Consider the following 18,766-nt stretch of genomic DNA (forward strand, 5'->3'; position numbering starts at 1 on the left):
GCAGCAAACAGGATTAGGTCTTGTCTGCTCTAGGCTTGTGGCCAAAGATTTCCCACTCTTGGTAGCAATGGTTGGGGAATGCTAGTGGAGACAAGTCAGCAGCCTCATAAACCTCTGCTTGTAGACTGATGTGGTTACCCAATGCATGGGAATTTGAACTGCTATCCCCCTCTTATGCCCAGCAAGGGGAAGTGTGTAACCCATGCTAAAGCAGGGTGGCTTTTTGGTCTCCCTCCAGTGGCTGACTAGTCCAGGCAGTAACAGACCTAGTCTTTTAGCTCACGAGATAGTAGCTCATGCCTCAAGATCCAGAGGTTCAAGGTTCAGTCCTTACCCACAACATCTTGAGGGAAGTTGTTAGGAGCAAAGGCCCTGTGATGGCTGACACGGGCAATTTAACAGCGGGCCCTCCGGAGCTAAAAGCATGGGCTTGTCGCTTGAGCTAAAGAGCCAACGCTGTAGCAGACCCATATCCTCTGTGGATCAGTCACAGAGCATAACTCATACTGACCAACAGGTTACACCTGACCGCCCCGCCCCAATGGCTTTATGTTGTCAGGCGGTGATAATACAGCCCGGATCCATTGAAGGGACAGGGAAACCAGTGTAATGGAATGGAGAACCAAGCCCAGTACCTGCTGCATGAGAACCCCAAAAGTGGACACAAGGAAGGGAGAGTCTTCCTGCTAATGGACTGCAAACGTGGCTTCTACAAGCACACACAATTTCAAAGCCATGCTTGCCCACTAGGGGGCGGGCAGCCCTTTTCAGAGGCGAAGTAAGATTGTATTGTAGAGGCATAGACTTTAAACCAGAGGGGACCCCTGTGATCCATCTAGTCTGACGTCCTGCCTAGCACAGGCCAGAGCAACTCACCCAGCAATTCCTGCATCTAGCCCAATAGTTTGTGGTTGAGCTAAAGCAATTTTTTTATAAAGACAGCCATTCTTGATCTCCAAATGATGGCACATTCAGCACGTCCCTAGATAAGTTGATCCAATGGTTAATTACCCGCATGATAATGCTCACATTAATATGATACAATACAGAAATGTACAGCTGTACTCTCTAGATGAACAGGAGAGAATTACCCATTAGGAATGATGCTGGTGAAAACAATGGGACCCCATTTCATATAGCGTCGTTAATAGAACTTGTATGTCAAAGCATGGAACAGAGCTAAAATAGCAGCGGGGCAAGAGCTTGAGGTGCAGAGCAGAGAAAAGGGATGTCTTCACCTGTGACATGAAATGATAGCTGGAGATGTTGAGTCAAAGGGATGCAGCGAGGCTGTTTTAGGCAGCAGGTGGTGTAGAGGAGACCCCCCCACACACACACACCCCAGCAGTGGTAAACGGTTGAGAGAAGTTCAGTGCATTATGTACGGAGGGAACAGGAGAAGGGGAGCAAAGCTGGTGTTCTGCTCTTGTGACTCCACTTGTGTCAACGGATTGTTCCTAATTTACCCCAGTGTGTGGGAGCAAGATCCAGGGCCTGGGTGGGAGCAGGGAAATTTTTCAAGCCAAGACATTGGATGCTGAAGGGAACAGATGAGCTGGCGGAGTGGTTTGACAGTAGGGGAGGCGGTGAAATTACCCTTTGCTCCATGATCTTTCCCATAGGTCAACTCTTTATAGATGTCTGTGTAGAGGTCCCGTTGAAATACAGATAGAGTAGTCAGACAGAAGGAACTCGTGGTTGGGACCTTCAGCCCAAAATGTGCCCCACACTGAACATCAGCCCAACATGGAAGGGTGAATTCCCGGCCCCATTGAAGTCAATGGGAGTTTTGCCATTGACTTCAATGGGGTAGGGTGACCAGATGTCCCAATTTTATAGGGACAGTCCCGATTTTTGGGTCTTTTTCTTATATATAAATATATATATTGGGTCCTATTACCCTCCCACCCCTTGTCTCAATTTTTCACACTTGCTGTCTGGTCACCCTACATTGGGGCCAGGATTTCTCCCCTTATCTGGAACTGTAGGGAGCCGGAATACCCCTGTAAAACATTTTTGCCTTATGCTTAGATTGCAAGCTCTTCAGCGCAGGGCTGTTTGTTTGTCCAGCACCCTAGAACAATGGGGCCCTGGTTTATGGCTGGGGTCCCTAGGTGCTGCCATAAAATGAATCAATAATCATAATAATAGCAGTCTGTTTTCATGACCTTTGGAAGGAACAGGGAGGCCTTATTTTAATACCAGACCTTATTCTAACTGATATGATGTTATCATACTCACCAAAACTCTCCTTGACGGCAGGTCCGAGACCCTAATCATCTGGCTGAACAGAATGGCGGCACTTCTACTGCTGTTCAACCTCTGCTCCTCTCTGTTGTCATGGATAAGTGCACTTTTTCCGTCTCGTAATTATTATGGGAGCTTGATCCCATGTTGTTTTAACATCACAAAATCATGTCCCCCGAGGGTTGTTTTCAGACCTTATTACCACCTAACGCATTTCCCAAGGCAGCCTCATGAATATTAAGGGCTGGTAATGGGTGCAAAGCCTGCAAATCCGTTTCTACCACCAGCACTTCCCAAAGGCTTGTAGCAGCAAGGTAAGCAGGGAGGGGGAGCATTAGACATTGTCACTGTAACTACATGATGGATTTTGTACTAGGGAACATGCTCATATGAACTGCGATCCCCACATGTGCCATCCCCGCAGCCTGGGCAACAGCAGAGCCCCAAGGGGGCACGCCTTCTGGGACCGTAAGAATGACAGCAAATGGGTTATTTTACCAACAGTTTCCTTTCCCATGGTTCAGTAGCTGAGCCAGGAATGTTAGTGAGTGGAAACAAGGAATCTATCAACTTGGTACAGCCCAAGCCATGTACAGTGACCTGCTCACATAGCAATGACAGGGTGCCTGAAATGCTGGCTGATAGCACACATAGTCATAGGTGGCAGCGTGATGTAGTGGTTCCAGACAAGGCCTGGGCGTCAGGAAGCTTGGGTTTAAGTCCTGCTTCTGCTACAGACTTCCTCTGAGACCTTGGAGCAGTTGCTTAGCTTTCCTCTGCATCTCCATGCAGTGGAGATTAACAAGCTCTATATAACTCCCAATCATTTTATTATTATTTAATATTTAGTAAATCAGCAGGAGGGACTAAATCTTTGTGTGTCATTTGGAAAATGTTACATTTTCCATATTAGGAGCCAGTCTTTAATCATGAACAACTGATTTATAGGAGAAAAGATTCCTGGCCATGATATTATATTACACCCAATTCAGCAGGGCATTTAATAACATGCCTGAATAGCACAAGAGCCGTCGCACTGAAATCAATGTAAATATCGCTGAATCAGGGCCTAAAGGAGCTCCTTTAAATATGTACAGCTAGGCTAGATGTTTGCTGGCACTGGGTCGACATGATGATTAAGAACATAAGCACAACCATCCTGGGTCAGACCCATGGTCCATCTTGCCTAATATCATATCTCCAATAGTGACCCAAACCAGAACTTCTGGGGGAGTGTAGAACAGGACAATTAGGGAGTGATCCACCCCTATCTTCCACTCTGGCTTCTGGAATGGCTTCTGGCTTCCAAGCATAAGGTTGCATCCCTGACCATCTTGGCTAAAAGCCATTGATGGACCTATCCTCCATGATTTTAGTCACTTCTTTTTCGATTGTCCATGGGTATTTAAAGGTGTAAATCTAGAATCAGTTTGGGAATGTGCAGGGGTTGTCACTAGCATTGGCTGGAGGAAATCAACCCAAGAAAATAGAGGTTGAATATTGGGGGGAAACTGCCTACTAGTAAAACCTATGAGACTGTGGAACACTTATCTCTAGAGAAGTGGTTTAACACCCACTGCCTGTGTCATGTACAGCTGGACTGGATGATACACAGTAGGGAAACAGGGCTGCTTTGGCTAAGGGAACAGATTAGATGACTTAATGCCTTTCCACCTCCAACTTCTCTGGGGTTCTATGACTTTACCATAAGCTAGTGATCAGATTCCTAGAAGACGCTGGCAGGAGCAGAGATGGTTGGCACCACCACACTCTACTTCTTTTGATCTCATTTTGATAATAGAATGTCTATGTTTTATTTTCCTTGAGTATCTGACTTGTGGTTACTTTGATCCCACAGTTGTGCTATTAAAAAATAACACCAACCAGCGTAGTAAATTCTTTCATCCTTTTGGGATCGCTGTGCAAACCAAACCAGGAGTTCAGCAGGATCTGCTGGAATTCATTAATGGACCATTCTTTCTCTTTCTGCGCTTTAAAAACCCAGTACAGTCACCTAGTTAATAATAAAGTGCACAGGTCTAGGAGGAAGGGAGCAGAGTTCTATTTTAATTAAACAGATTGCCCCCCTCCTTTATTCCTGCCAATTTAAATCTGATTTTAAAAAAAGACAATAAGCAAACTGTACTGAGAAAAAAAATCATTTGTTAAAGTGTGTGTGGGGCGGGGGGAGTAGAATTCTGCCATTGGAAGCATTCGATGTTGAGAGATGCCAGGGGCACACTATATCAAAGAAAATATAATACACTCAGCTTAAAACTAATGATTGCCATATAATTAGGTGTGAACCATTGTGCTATAAATGTGTATTCTTCAGCGTGCTGTGATTTTACTGTAAAAAAAAAAAGAGAGAGAGAGAGAGAGAAAGAAAGACAGAAAAACACAGAACCCAGCAACATACTATAAAAAGAACTCTGTTGACTTTTCTGCTGTTTAGTATTCCTTGCCCGTTCTCCCCCGGGAGTATGTAATTAGTGCTTTATGAAGAATGCATTTAAAGCAGTTTAATATTCACCTCATTCAGTCTGAAACAATGTGATCACTGCTTAGACAAATCAGTGCTCCTTACTGACATAATCTGTCAGTACATTACCTCTGAAAAGACCTTTCAAGAGGCTTGGATGTTAATTAGTTGTCTATCATGTATAAACAGAGCAGTGAGCAGAAGGGGCTGCACCAGGCCAAAGACACACAGGGAAATACATTTTTTATGAACATTGATTGCTTTGTCGTCCTGGCCCCCCACACCCAGTTGTGCTGGCTCTTTGCAGAGTTTTGCATGGACTGTGTCTGGGAGGGGAGCGGTGTGTGTGATTCAGGAATGGAATCTGCTTTTCCCTGACTCTGGCATGCTGTAAAGCAGATTAAATTGCCTTTTCTATTGCCCCCCGCCTGGCTCTGTTGGAGAGTTAATGCAAGGTGTCAGATGAGCTTTTCAACCGATGACAAACAAAGAGCAGCATCCCCTCGACTCCTGCCTGCAGACCCCAACTGAAGGACCCAGCCATTACACGGCCTCCTCTCTGCCCCCCCCCCCAGTACCCCGTCGGTAGCCGAGTTCCAGTAACCCCACAGTGCGCAGTCTCCGCTCCCCTCGGAGTAGCTGGAGATCAGCAGATGATGCCTGCATCACTGTTCCCGTTTGGAAGTGTGAAACTGCCATACTTTATTTAACATTCCGAATTTCTAATTAGCCGGTGGAGCCGCTCTGTGGGATGAGGGGGCCTCTCTCGCAGTAGCATCTGCGCTGGAGACGCCAAAAGCCTCCCAACATTTAGTGATATGAATACACCAGCAAACAGACACAGCAGCATACTGGTGCTTTGAGGCCGCTGGCAATGCACCCTGCTAACACAGTGTGCTCCCATTCCACAGCACGAGGCCATGTATCTGGCAGCCACATGGGGACAGGCAATGATTACCGGAGAGGAGGGGAGATTTGGGTTTCCAGTCCCAGTACTGCTACCAATTGGCTGCATAGGCAAGCAGCTTTTCTGTGTCTCAGTTTCCCCACCTGTATCATGCAGATAATTACACTGACCCACATTTGTAATACACCAAAGATGTACGGATGAAAATTGCTATATCGGAACTGAGAATGATTATTAAAATGAAGCTTAGTCTTAACATACTGAGTTTACCCACTAATAAATGATGCAGTTAACTAAGGTGCTGCAGTCTCTTAGGCTAGGTCTACACTACCCGCCTGAATCGGCGGGTAGAAATAGATCTCTCGGGGATCGAATTATCGCGTCTCCTCGGGACGCGACAATCGATCCCCGAATCGACGCGTTTACTCCACCAGCAGAGGTAGGAGTAAGCGCCATCGACGGGGAGCCGCGGAGGTCGATTTTGCCGCCGGCTCACAGTGGGGTAAGTCGGCTCCGATATGTCGAATTCAGCTACGCTATTCGCGTAGCTGAATTTGCATATCTTAAATCGACCCCCCACCCCCCCCCCGTAGTGAAGACCTGCCCTTAGATTGACACCAGTAATAAAGATCCTGCAGTTAGAACTTAGGTGATGCTGGAGCCGGACTACAGTCCAGCTCCTTTTCCTATAGCTGCAAGACTAACCAGGGTGAAAATTTGCTTTGGTCAGTAAGGTATGCAGATCTGACTTCAAGAAACACAAAAACAAGAAGGTGCCACTTTATTTTCACTAGGGGTGGTTGGAAAATGCTAAGTATTTTCTGTGGAAAATAAAATTTTCATTTGAAATATTTCAGAGAATTTTTTTTTATCTTTCAAAGCAGTGCAAATATTCTATTCCAAATTAAATGAAAATATTGGCTCTGATTCATTTTGCCAAAAAAAATAGAAACAGAAGGAAATGAAAACTTTTTGCAAAAATGTTTGTTCTCTATAAAAAGCCTTTTTCTTCCCCCTTGAAAAACATTTTTGACATACAATTTCCGACCAGTCCTACTTGTCACTTTTCTGACCATCTGACCATACTTCAAGTATTCTTGGAATTTCCAATACTGAATGTGATCACTCAAGCGTCTGCCACCCTCTGCTCGCACTGACTGTTGCAGAGATAGGACTTGTAAGCAAGTCATTTAGTCTCTGTTTGCCTCAGTTCTTTCCTGTAATAGCACTGCCCAGCTACACAGGGAGGGTGAATATAAAAACATTAAAGATTGTGAAGTGCGCAGATATTGTGGTAATGGGGCCATATTGGTACCTTGCACAGCTAGATATAGTTCTGTAAGCAGCCATCTCTTGGTCTTTCCCCCTCTATTTTATTTGGACTTTGAGCCATTGCTTGTACTCTGCTCCCTGGAGCACCAATTGGAATCTGGAAAGGGGGATTGGGAAGGGGAGAGGAGTCTTTGAGGGTATCTCTCCCTTACAAAGGGGTCCTAACCTTGGCCAAGTCACCTGAGCAAGGATCTCATCATCATTAATGTACTTATCTTCCCGATGCCTGTTTGAGGTAGGAAAGGTTGGGAAACTGAGGCACAGAGCTGTATAAGGCCAGATTTTCAAATGCTCAGCACCTACAACCGGGGCCAGATTTGCAAAAGCGCCCAGCTCCCAACAGGAACCCAAACTGCCCGATTCTTTTGAAAATCACCCTAATTGCAGGGGCTGAGCCCTTGAAAATCTGGCTCTGTGTCTCAGTTTCCCAAACGCAAGCCTGCATTGTAGAGATAAGTATATTCATGATTGTGATATCATTGCTCAGATACTGGAGACCGGGGCCCTTTAAGTACCGAGGTGGATAGATTTACAATATCCACCTAACCAGCTCCTTATCCATTTAAGGATGCTCTGTATATTAACCTTGTGCATCAGTCTACTGCACCGTACTGTGTTAAATGCCTCTTTGAAATCCAGGAAGATTATGTCCGCTGCTTCACCCTGGCTGCGCCTGGCATTATCTTCTCAGAAAAATCCAGCAGATTTCTCCAGCAGTATTTACCCTTTATGGGAACCTGCTGAGTAACATTATCAGCTCCTATTTTCCAGGTGCCCTACAAGTCCCATCCTACACTAACGTCTGCAGGATTTCACATACCACCACAATTAAATTTGCATCACTGGCCTGCTATTTCCTGGCTTCCACCTTGATTGGTTCTTAAACATAATCCCATTCTTTGCCTTCCTCCCACCTCCCCAATCCCATGATACCTCCCCTCTCGCCTAAACGTCTGTTATTTCAGCGCTAATCTCTTTGCCAGCTCTCTGCCCATCCATCTTCAGTGATTTCACCAAGCAAAGTTGGTTCCGATGCAACAGATCTTAGCATTTTCAGTATACTTTCCCAGGAGCTTTGGGCTGAATTGAGAACCAATATATACAGGGGCTCTGAAGTGGCAGAATTTGTATTTTCTCCTACCCCCTGACTGTTCAGATTATACCCTGTTACTGACATGTAACCTGCCCAATACACATCCATCGCCTTTAGCGTTTGGTCCTTTGTTTCCACTTCTGACTCCTTAACCTTGGCCTCCCTCAAGAAGACTAAGACCAGGTACTACTGGAATCCTATTACCAGCTCCATCTGGCAAGCCCCGATTTGATCATTGTCTCTGAGTGATCACTATATCCCAAAGCTGTGAATGGCCTACATCAAATATTTGTATAGGAGGAAAAAAAACTTGCCTCTTTGCAAAGGCAGAGTGAGTTTTACCGGCCTCTTGGGGCCTGATCTAAAGACCGCTGTAGTCAGTGGGGGTCTTTCCACCGACTACAATGAGCCATGGGCCAGGGCCTTCAATTCCAAGGCCCATCAGTCAGGCCTTGCAGGAAGATGCAGGAGCCCTCCCCAGCTTAGAAACCTGAGAGAAATAACTGGTTGGAATAACGTCTGCAACAAAATTAAAAAGCCTGAGTATCCATTTGTGAGAATGCTGCGAAATGCCTGAGGAACCGGTGGTTTGTGTCACTCAAAACACTAATCAATCATCGTGATAACATGGGAGTTTTGTCTCCAAAGTCCTCTGCTCTAACCACTGGACACCACTCCCGGCTGGAGCCAGGAACAAACCTGGGAGTTCTGACTCCCAATCCCCTGCTCTAACCTCCTGACCCCACTTGCTCATTTCATATTTAAACCTGCTGTGCATAGGGTTGTTGTTCAGTTACCTATCCCCTGAATACGGGGACACTCCCCCCACTCCAGTGGACCCAATCTCCCATCATGAGTAGCATGCGGACTCCTACTTGAACTTCAGATTTACGCCTTGGGGTAATCCCAACACCTGGCTGCACGGCTCCTTTTCCCTCCCTCTCTTTCTTTCTTATAGTTTTCCTGGCTCCCTTAGTCATGAAGGTGAGGCACTGTCAGACACACAGACATCAAAAACAAGAAGTGGATGATGAAATGCCTGGAGTAATTAAGCTGCAGTAAATCACTAGGCCCAAGTGGCATTCCTTCAAGAGCTCTAAAGAAACTGGATCACGAACTAGCTGAGTTATTAATAATCATCATCCTACTTTGCACCTCTCTGGTGCCTGTCCATTATTGGAGCTGGAAGTGCATGATGATTCACATCCCTGGGGGGGCAAATGCTCCCCCCGCCTCAAGGACAGGGAAACTGAGGCCCAGGGAAGTGGAATGCTTTCCCCAGGTCGTGCAGCCAATCAGCGGAACAAAGACTGGGGCAGTGGATTCTAATTCCAGTGCTGCAACCAGTCTGCTGGGCGAGCTTATTCGGTCTGTGCTTTGGTTTGCCCATTTGCAAAAATGGAGATAAAGTCCTTTGAGCTCAATGGATAGAAGGCCCTCTCTTAGAGAGACAAGGTGGGGGAGGTAATATCTTGTATTGAACCAACTTCTTTTGGTGAGAGAGACCAGCTTTCAAGCTTGCATAGAGTTTTTCTGACCTGAAAGCTCAAAAGCTTGTCCCTCTCACCAACAGAAGTGGGTCCAATAAAAGATATTACCTCCCCCTCTCCTTGTCTGTCTAATATCCTGGGACTGACACAGCTACTACAGCACTGAAAGCCCTCTATGCCAGCTAAGCATTACTGCTATGAAGAATAGAAGCCAGGAGTCCTGAGTCCCCTGTTCTAGCCACTCAACCCCACTACCAGTACCAACAACTGTGTGTCATTCATTAAGAAAAGCTTCTGCTCATTCAGTGTTCCCTGCGGAGAATGCAAAGCCCATCCCACGGCACACTAAGGGCACCACCTGGTCACCAGATGGGGTCATCTTACTCTCTTTAATAATAACCCCCGTGTTTACTCTGAACCTTATTAGACAGTGACCGCTGCTGCTTAAGTCTGATTATCCCCACCTTGGTGACGGCAGTGCTGCGTAAAACCGAGCCCAGCACAGGCTCCCGAGTTCCTCCCCCACAGGTCACATCAGGCGCTCAGGCGCCCTGAACCGCATTGTCCGCACATAGCCCCGCTTTCCCTTACTGCTCCCTTTCAGCACCCTACAGTCTGGTTCTGGCCTGCCCTGATCCCTCCTCATTAATACACCATCCCCATTTCATTCAGCTTTTCCGAGCTCCCACCCAACGGCAGCCCACGCTGCTGGTCAGGGAGCACACAGAGAAGCCGGAAAGGTGGTGGAGGAGGTAGCTTAGGGATGGCTTGAAAACACCCAAGCTGCTGGGAAGTATGGGATTCTAATCCTGGCTCAGAGTTGGCTTCAGCCCTTCATCCTCCTGAAGGAGGTCAGCTGGGCTCTGCAGCATTTTACTGCATTGGAATCGTGCATGGACGTTAAAGAACCCTGTAAAGGTGCAATAGATAACCAGAGCTAGCTTGTGAGCTCTTCAAGTCAAAGACCATGTCTTTATATAGTTCATTGGCCCCTCCTTCTGGTGCTCCAGACCCGGGTATTGAAATCTCTCTGGGGTAGACAGCGTTATTTACTCTGTGTGCATATAACACACAGCCCAATGGGGCCCTGATCTGACTGGGTCCTCTTGGGGTGACTGCAATACACTAAGAATGGATGCAAATGGTAATCATGGTTATTTGTATTCCAGCAGCCCTAGCAAGATTAGGGCCCCCTTGTGCTTGGTGCTGTGACATGCACATAGTAAGAAACAGTCCCTGCCCCAAAAAGCTTACAGACTAGATACAAGACAAACCATTGTGCAGACGGGGAACCAAGACACAAAGAGGCTAAATGACTGGTAGGGAGTCTGTAGCAGAACCAAGACGTGACACTGAGTCCCAGGCCAGTGCCTTAACTACACTGTCCCTCTCTCCAGCTCACTTGGTAAGACTAGAAGGTTGCCAGGGTGGACTTAGCCAGATTCCCCATGCCTCTCCCCAAGGTGGCCATTGCCTTACGCCCCAGAGGGATTCTTGTATTGCTAAGGCCTGATCCTGCTCCCAGCTCAGTCTGAGAGCGATTGCTCTTCAAGGCTATCCTCTTTCTTTGCCCAGTGCTAACCATCCCTCGGCTTTACGAGTGCACTCGGGAACTCAGACCTGGTTCCAGATTTCTCAGACAGCCTTATCTGTCTAATGGGTATCTTTAGATCCAAACAGCCCTGAATATTATTACAGTGTGCAAGATCCAGATCCAGACTTTGCAGCTTGGGTCAAGTAGGACATGAAGCCAGATTGGCCTGTCTTGGAAGCGTCAGGCGGCACAGGCAGGGCCTAGCCAACAGAGGGCGTATAGCTCAGGTCCATCAGGGCTGGGCTGCCAACATTGCTGGTAGCGAAGCTGCCAAAACTCATCCTGGGCAAGTCTGTTCCACCAGTGCTTGTCGTCCACATAACCGGAGAGATGTTACATAACGCTGCCCCTTGTCCCACTGCAATCAGGAGCTTGTACTGTACCGCTGCGCTCTTCCATGGGATGCAAGAAGGGGCTGTGCGTTCCAGAGCACGTGGCTGAGTCACCAAGCCTCGGGGCGTTACGTTACAGCGCGCCCACACGTATGTGTGCCATGCTTTGTTTGCAGCTGTTTTAAAAGGCATGCAACAGGTCACGAAGAGAGTGTGATCTGCCTGTGATATAATCCCTTGATTATTTGGTGAGTGCCAGCCAGTTGCCCAATCTCTGACTCCACTAGTCTGTCTCTTACCCATTTCAGTCCCCCTCGCATTGCTTGGGGCTTTGGGGAAATTGCTCCTCCAGCATGCCAGGCCTGTGCCCTGCAAAGCGCCGACATTCTCATTGGTGACAGAATAGGGTGACCAGACAGCAAACGTGAAAAATCGGGATGGGGGTGGGGGGTAATAGGAGCCTATATAAGAAAAAGACCCAGAAATCGGGACTGTCCCTATAAAATCGGGACATCTGGTCACCCTATGACAGAAGCACATCTGACTGTGTTCATTGAGCAGTAGCATTAAGGTGACCAAATGTCCCGATTTTATAGGGACAGTCCCGATTTTTGGGTCTTTTTCTTATATAGGCTCCTATAACTCCTCCACCCCCATCCCGATTTTTCACATTTGCTGTCTGGTCACCCAGAGTAGCATTTCCAGGTGCTGTTGTGCATGCGACGCCTGGCAGTTGCAGGCGTCTAATTTTTAACAGGGTAGCAGGGTACCTTATCCAAACGCATCTCTACCAAGATTACAGGCTGAATTTAAGCCTTGGGGACACAGGGCTGAGATGTCATCAGGGGACTCCAGCTCTATTTTAGCCTCTGAAATGTTTCAGGCTTCGAAATGCATATCAGTCAGTAAGGTCCTGGTTATTTTCACAAGCCTTCCCCTCATCTAATGGCTCCCTTGAAGTCTTTGTGCTTCATTTCTGATGGGAGAGACACTAATTGGGGCAAAAGGACGGCCTTAGTGCAAAGACAATTTTATCAATTACCCAGCAAGGACTTTGGAGATTGGCTTAGCTTGACAGGAGTCCGGGTTTGTCTCCCTATGCGCTAGAGCTGCAGGCAGGCTTCCTACACACTCTGGGTTAATTTCAAATGCTCCTCACTAGAACATTTCCAAATACCAACAGTCACATTAATACAAACACATGTTATATATTAACTAGGGCATAAGCTAGATCCTGGCCTCAGATACTGTGGTTATGAGCATGGTATAGGAATCTAGACAGAATCGAATCGAATCGAATCGAATCTGTACAAGCTCCTTAAACTTTGGGAGGATCGAGGTTGGGCTCTGAAATTTGTTTAGCTCTGTTCCATCCAGAAATATATATTTTATAGTTCCAGCCTCTGCGCGGGGGGAGTCCCTGATTCATAGAATCATTCATCCTGCACACATATCAGATGGAGTCACCGTGCAGGCCTCTGCTGAAATCCCACTTGGCAGGGAAAATCAGGCTGTGTTAAAATTTCTCCAAGCTATAAATCTAATGTGCATGTAAAACTCCTCCAAGCCTCTAGCCCTAACACTCAGGTAAACCTTTAATTCCCTAACAATACAGAGCTAAATCCATAATTCCCTGGCACCATAGCCCTGTGAATTCAGTGATCTGCAACCCAAGCTCCATCTGCAATAAACAGCTCTCTTCCCCGGTAGCCCAGCTCTGGCTTGGATTGTAGCATTCTTGCTTAGACTGTAGGCTGTACAGGTAGGGACTAGCCATATTTTGTGGCCTGTGCCTCACCAAGTATATTGTCAGCATAAAACAAACCGTACACTATCATAATTGTCCCCCTGCTAACAGAGAAGGTGGAAGTGTGTTTAGCGGTTGGAGAAAGACATTGTGCACCAGAACTCCTGAGTTCTACTCCAAACTCAAGCCACCTGCAACTCAGTTTGTCCATCTGTAAAATGGGGATACTAATAGCTCCCCCATGTCCCAGGATTGCTGCAAGGCATAGCTCCTATTTGCAAAGTACTTTGAAATGCTTGGATTAAAGGCACCTTCTATATAAGTGCAAAGCATTGCCTATAAGGAGAGTGCCTGTGTGCATTATCCATCATTCTTCCAATGCTCGTGGGGGCAGGGAAAAGGAAAAGTGCATGGAAGCAAAGAACAGAAGTGCCTGAAAAGAAGAGAAGTGCCTGAACCTGCTGGTGTCAGGGTGTGTAACCAGCCCCCTGTTGATACAATTGAAAGGCTGAAACATTTCCAGTTGACGTTATGTGTTTGGAACGGGCGCCCCGCCTGCTCTGGAGATTACTTCAAGGTGGGTGAAGCGTTGCCAGCATCCGCGGAAAGAGTTTTCCCCGGAGCCTGCTGGAGATAGATGAGCTCTGAGTGGTAGTGAAAGGGTGCAGCTGTGGAGAGACTGGCAGCTGTAACAGGAGACCAGCCATTGTGAGGCACGTTGGCAGTGCAGAACAGAGAGGCAGTGAGGGGGGAGGGAGGAGAGCTTTTGCAGGGAAGCAGAGTGAGCTGACAGGTTTCTGAGCTCATTAGCATAATTATGACAGCGTTCTCGGTTACTCCATGAATTGTATAATGCAGGTCCCAGCTGACTGGGAAGTGCTTTTCCAATCCAGCAAAACCTGTACAGAAGCCCCCCCCACCCCCATTAGGCAACTTCCCTGACTCTCACACCATCCCTAAATGGAGGGAGCACACATCTTCTCCACCTTGTGCTGCAAGACACCTCTATCAAGACAGATTTCCCTGCGTCTCCTTCCGAGAAACGTGCGTTCAGAGCCTTCCCTTTCTGAGTCCTGCAAATTAGGGAGTCTGCTTGACCAACCAAATGGGGGACATTCCGTTACGGGCTGCCTAGATTTGCAATGCGTCTGCAGGGAGTCCTGGTGTCAGGGTGTGTGACCAGCCCTTCTTATCCCCTGTTGATACAGTTCAAAGGCCGATACATTTCCAGTTGATGTGACAGGTTTGGAATAGGTCCATTGCCCACTTCGGAAATTGCTGCAAGGCGCATGAAGCATCCCCAGTATCTGCTAAAAGTTGTCCCCGGAGCCATCTGGAGATGATCTCTTAGTGATAGTGAAAGGGAGGGAGCCCAGTCAGGCTTCTGACGTGAGACATTTTCCCCATCCTTCCAGGCTTGGTGGGGCTCTAAAATTTGCCACACTGGTTGATCATCAAACCATCAATTCATCAATCCTGTTGTGTTGTCCTACCTCCTGTAATGGCCAAAACTTGATGCTTCAAAGGAAGGCCAAAAAATAAAATCTCTCAACCCATAATGCATCCGCTCTATTTCAAATGTAGTGCTTCGTGGTGTGTTCAGATATGTCAATCTCGTGTCTTTGTTTTATGCGAACTGCACCTTTAAATCTCTAAGGACTCTCCTGTCTGGAGAGGCAGACAGCCATGTTGCTTTCAGTTCAGTGCAGACTGTCACAGAGGACACGTGCACACACTGTGCTCTTCCTGTGAGACCTTACTTTTGTTCTTTCTTTTTTTATTGTTCTCTTGACTTGAAATTAAAGTAATTTTGACCAAGAGTTTCTCCTTGCCCTTTGCAAGCAGCCATCACCACTATTCTGATGGTTCAAAAACAAAAACAAACTGTCATTCATCTGCTCTATTGCAATGGCCAGTGCTCAAATGAGGTGCTCTACATGGGGCTGTGGGGACACAGAATTGCTCCCTGGTCCTGGTAGGGATTAACCTCTACCCCAAATATTATACACAATGTCCCCTAGATTAAACAATGCTATTGATTATAAAACCACGTAGCCTTGGTAGAAGCTAGCCACAGCATTTAAACTGACCTAATGTGGTGATTTCCAGAGGCCGACCATGAGCAGTGTGAAGGATTAGTTCCTTATGTACTTGCTGATAATTCTGTCAAGTGAACCCTTCTCTGACACATTATAGGACAGCCTCCAAAAGAGAGACTGGTGTCCCCTGCAGCAGATGCCTGCTGTCCCATGCATTGGGTTATGACATGACAGTAAAGCCTTGCATTCAACAAACCGTCCTTCAACAAAGCACCTAAGCACACCCGTAAGTCTCATTGAAGTCAATTGGACATAAACATGTCCCTAAAGTTAAGCCTTGTGTTAACTATCTTACTGAGTAAGAATGGGTCTAAATGGGCTGAACTGGAACCAAAGTCAGGGGGGAAAGTTGGCTGAATATCAGGAACATTTCCCGCCCGTGAGGTTTACAAAGATGTGGAGTGGGTGGAAGCCTGTGGCTAGGAGCACTGGAGAAGATGCTGGAAGCGAGGAATCCTGTACTGGCTCCCCTTATAAAAATACACATTTGTGTTCTAGAGTAATGGGTCCATGGGCCCATTCTGCCCCTATTTAAATCTACGGCAAAATTCCCATTGAATTCAAAAGGAATAGAAGCAAACCCTGGAACATCACAATTTATGTTAATGTTCTTGCAGTCTTCTGTCCCATTATTACTGTAGAATACCAGGTCACACTTTGTATGAAGGGTACATTTATAAAGGGTTAATAAAGGTTCAAATATTGTTATATGGCCCAACAAGTCAATAGGTTGCTCATAACCATCTTTATAACACCTTCTACTGATGGGCTTATAACTAGCTATGACATATTATTCATGTCTCTAACATGCTTATGACATCTATTAATCCTTATTAACGCTTGTTACATTGTTTATAAATGCACTCTTTATAGATATTCTAGTATTTTTGTAAGTCTCAGAGACAGAGCATACATGCGCTACGTAAGTATTTTCCACATATTATTTACAGTCTCCTCAGCCGCCCATAAAACTTACTCGGCTGCATCCCCTCTGCCCTGGCAGCTGAAGGGTTAAAGCATTAGCTGAATGGAAGCCTCCGAGCTTCACCCCCGAGTGCTCGGCAGCTATTTCACAATGCCGTTTTGTAGTTTTACTACAAGTTTCAGACAATGAAGGTGTGTCTGAGCTCAGTGCCTGATTTTGCCCATTGTGTAGGCGTTCAGTTCAGTGCTGTCTTGTCAACACTTGAATATGTTGAACATCACTCACACGGGCATTCTGTAAGAAACCTATTAAGTTAATTACCGAGGCTTTGTGTGTGTGTGTGTATCTAATGTAAAAAACTGACTTTCCTTCCTTTCGAGATACTTTTGATGCAACTCGGGATCGTGGTGTGGTGACATCTTGTTTATTTCTCTGATTGGTACAGTCCACTCAGTATAAGATTTTACATTGAATCATTCCCACTCAGCTTTGGGAACAACCGGAGTCTGAAGTGGTGATTGCATCCTGAGAGAGACCCCCCTAAGGGGATGGAAGCCTCACTCCCTATCTGCCCCCCGTTGTAATTGGATGGGATAGAGATGGACCCCTGAGAGTGGTGTTGAGCCTTCAGTAGAAACCTGGTAAAGAGACCACGGGCTCATCTGCACCTTAAATATAACTAAGTGGGGCAGGATCCAGTTACAACAGGTCTACACTGCTGGTTAAGTTGATCTAACTTACATCACTCAGGGGTGTGAAAAAGGCTCCCCCCAGCAACGCAAGTTTCGCGCTGTCCACACGGCACTATGTCGGCAGGATACACTCTGCCACCAACATATCTTACGCTTCTCGCCAAAGTGGAGTAATTATGCCGATGGGAGAGCGCTCTCCTGTCAGCATAAGCGCGTCTTCACCAGACATGCTGCATCGGTCCAGCTGCGCCAATGTAGTGCTGTAGTGTAGACCTGCCCTTAGAGTTGTAGTGTAGACAGGACATAACTGTGCTTCCATTTGTTAAAACTCTGGTCAGTCCAAAGCTTTAGCTTCTCTCTATATCTATCTGCATGCATATCCCTCTGTCTATCTGCATGAATACCTTGTATTTAATGTCTAACGTATCTAACCAATGTACTTATATGGTCATCTCTCATATCTGAGTGCCTGGCAAATGGTTTTAACATCTTCATCCCAACAGAGACCTGCCCCTGCCATCTGTGCACCCACCCACGTTTTCTCCAAAACAGTGAGTGGAGAGCTGTTGGTTTTGTTCTGGGCTGTACGGGACCGTCCCTGCCATGAGGTGAAAACACAGACAGGCAAGTGGGTTTGTGCAGGACTTTCCTTCAGAAACCCTGCAAGCGAGTGCTTAGAAATAACATCAAAATAACCACATATAAAAGGGGCACCTGCTCCTTTATTAGCATTCATTAGTTAAAATCCTGCAACACTCTCCCTATCAAGTGGGTAAGTCTTGTTATATTCAGCTGACAAATGGGGAAACTGAAGCAGCAACCCCCTCCCCCCCAGTACTCCCTCAAAGGTACAGGATAAATCAGTGGCAAAGCCAGAAAACGAAGCCAGGAGTCCTGACTCCTGTTCTAACCACTAGACAACACTCTCTCCTAGAGCTGGGAATAGAATCCAGGAGCCCTGATGCCCAGTCCCGCCATACTCTAACCACTAGACCCCACTCCCCTCCCAGAGCTGGGGATGGAACCCAGGAGCCCTGACTCCCAGGCCCATCCTCTCCCCATTCTAACCTCTAGATCACATCTCGCTTGGTGCAAGACTCTGGTTGATGCGGTCTGTTTCCTGATTTGACATTAAAATATATTCATTGCTGCACCTCTGTTTCCCTCTTCTTTTCCCTCCAGCCCCCTTCCCTTCCAAGTCTGAGAGTGTCAGGTCACCCAGGATTGCCTTGGTATCCCTGTTAGCAACCTAATATCAAAGCACTGGACACATCTGAGTCAGTATTTGAAGGATAACAAGCCTGTGTGAGTGATGATGAAACATGGAGCTCTTTACTGCTAACACAAGTTCAGCTCTGCTCAGACCTAGAGTCATTAATCTTATCATCTTCCCTGGTCCTTCTCTAGCACCCTCCCTCTGAGGATCTCAAGTTACTCCCTAAACATTACTGCAGTTAGCATCACAAGCCAGGTGGGCATCACGCTCAATTCACAGGTGAGGAAACTGAGGCCCACGGAGATGGGACTCGCCTCAAGCCATGCTGTGAGTCAGTGGCAGAGCCAGAAATAGAACTCATTTCCCAGAGCCGTTCCCAAACCATGACACGGTATCTGAGCTGGGTTTTGCACCAGTCAGCCCAGCCTTAACCCGATGCAGGGCGCTGGCTCGGGGAACCAGCGTGGCAAGAGTCCAGCTGGGCTAACAATTCCCCTTCTCCAAAGGGCCGTTTCAGCACAGCAAAAGTCTAAGCACTGCATAAGGCATCCCTGGAATTTGCACACACCCCAGGTAGGGAATCTCAGCCCCCTCATTTCTGCACTCCCGC

General features: G+C 46.9%; 1 protein-coding gene across 8 annotated transcripts in view; it reads left to right on the top strand.

The window, feature by feature from the left end:
- Positions 1–18,766, top strand: part of PEBP4 (phosphatidylethanolamine binding protein 4) — a 226,533-nt gene that overhangs the window by 142,859 nt on the left and 64,908 nt on the right. For 7 of the 8 annotated variants that reach the window (XM_065584527.1, XM_065584533.1, XM_065584532.1 and 4 more), the window contains exon 6: positions 2,263–4,131. The exons of the other annotated variant lie outside the window; for it this stretch is intronic. In XM_065584527.1, coding sequence (XP_065440599.1) covers positions 2,263–2,488 — 226 coding nt within the window. In that variant the 3' untranslated portion in view covers positions 2,489–4,131. Of the gene's footprint in view, positions 1–2,262; positions 4,132–18,766 lie in introns of those variants that run through there. 8 annotated transcript variants of the gene reach the window in all.

This window comes from Chrysemys picta, chromosome 2 (genome assembly GCF_011386835.1).
Source record: "Chrysemys picta bellii isolate R12L10 chromosome 2, ASM1138683v2, whole genome shotgun sequence".
NCBI classification, from domain to species: domain Eukaryota; kingdom Metazoa; phylum Chordata; order Testudines; family Emydidae; genus Chrysemys; species Chrysemys picta.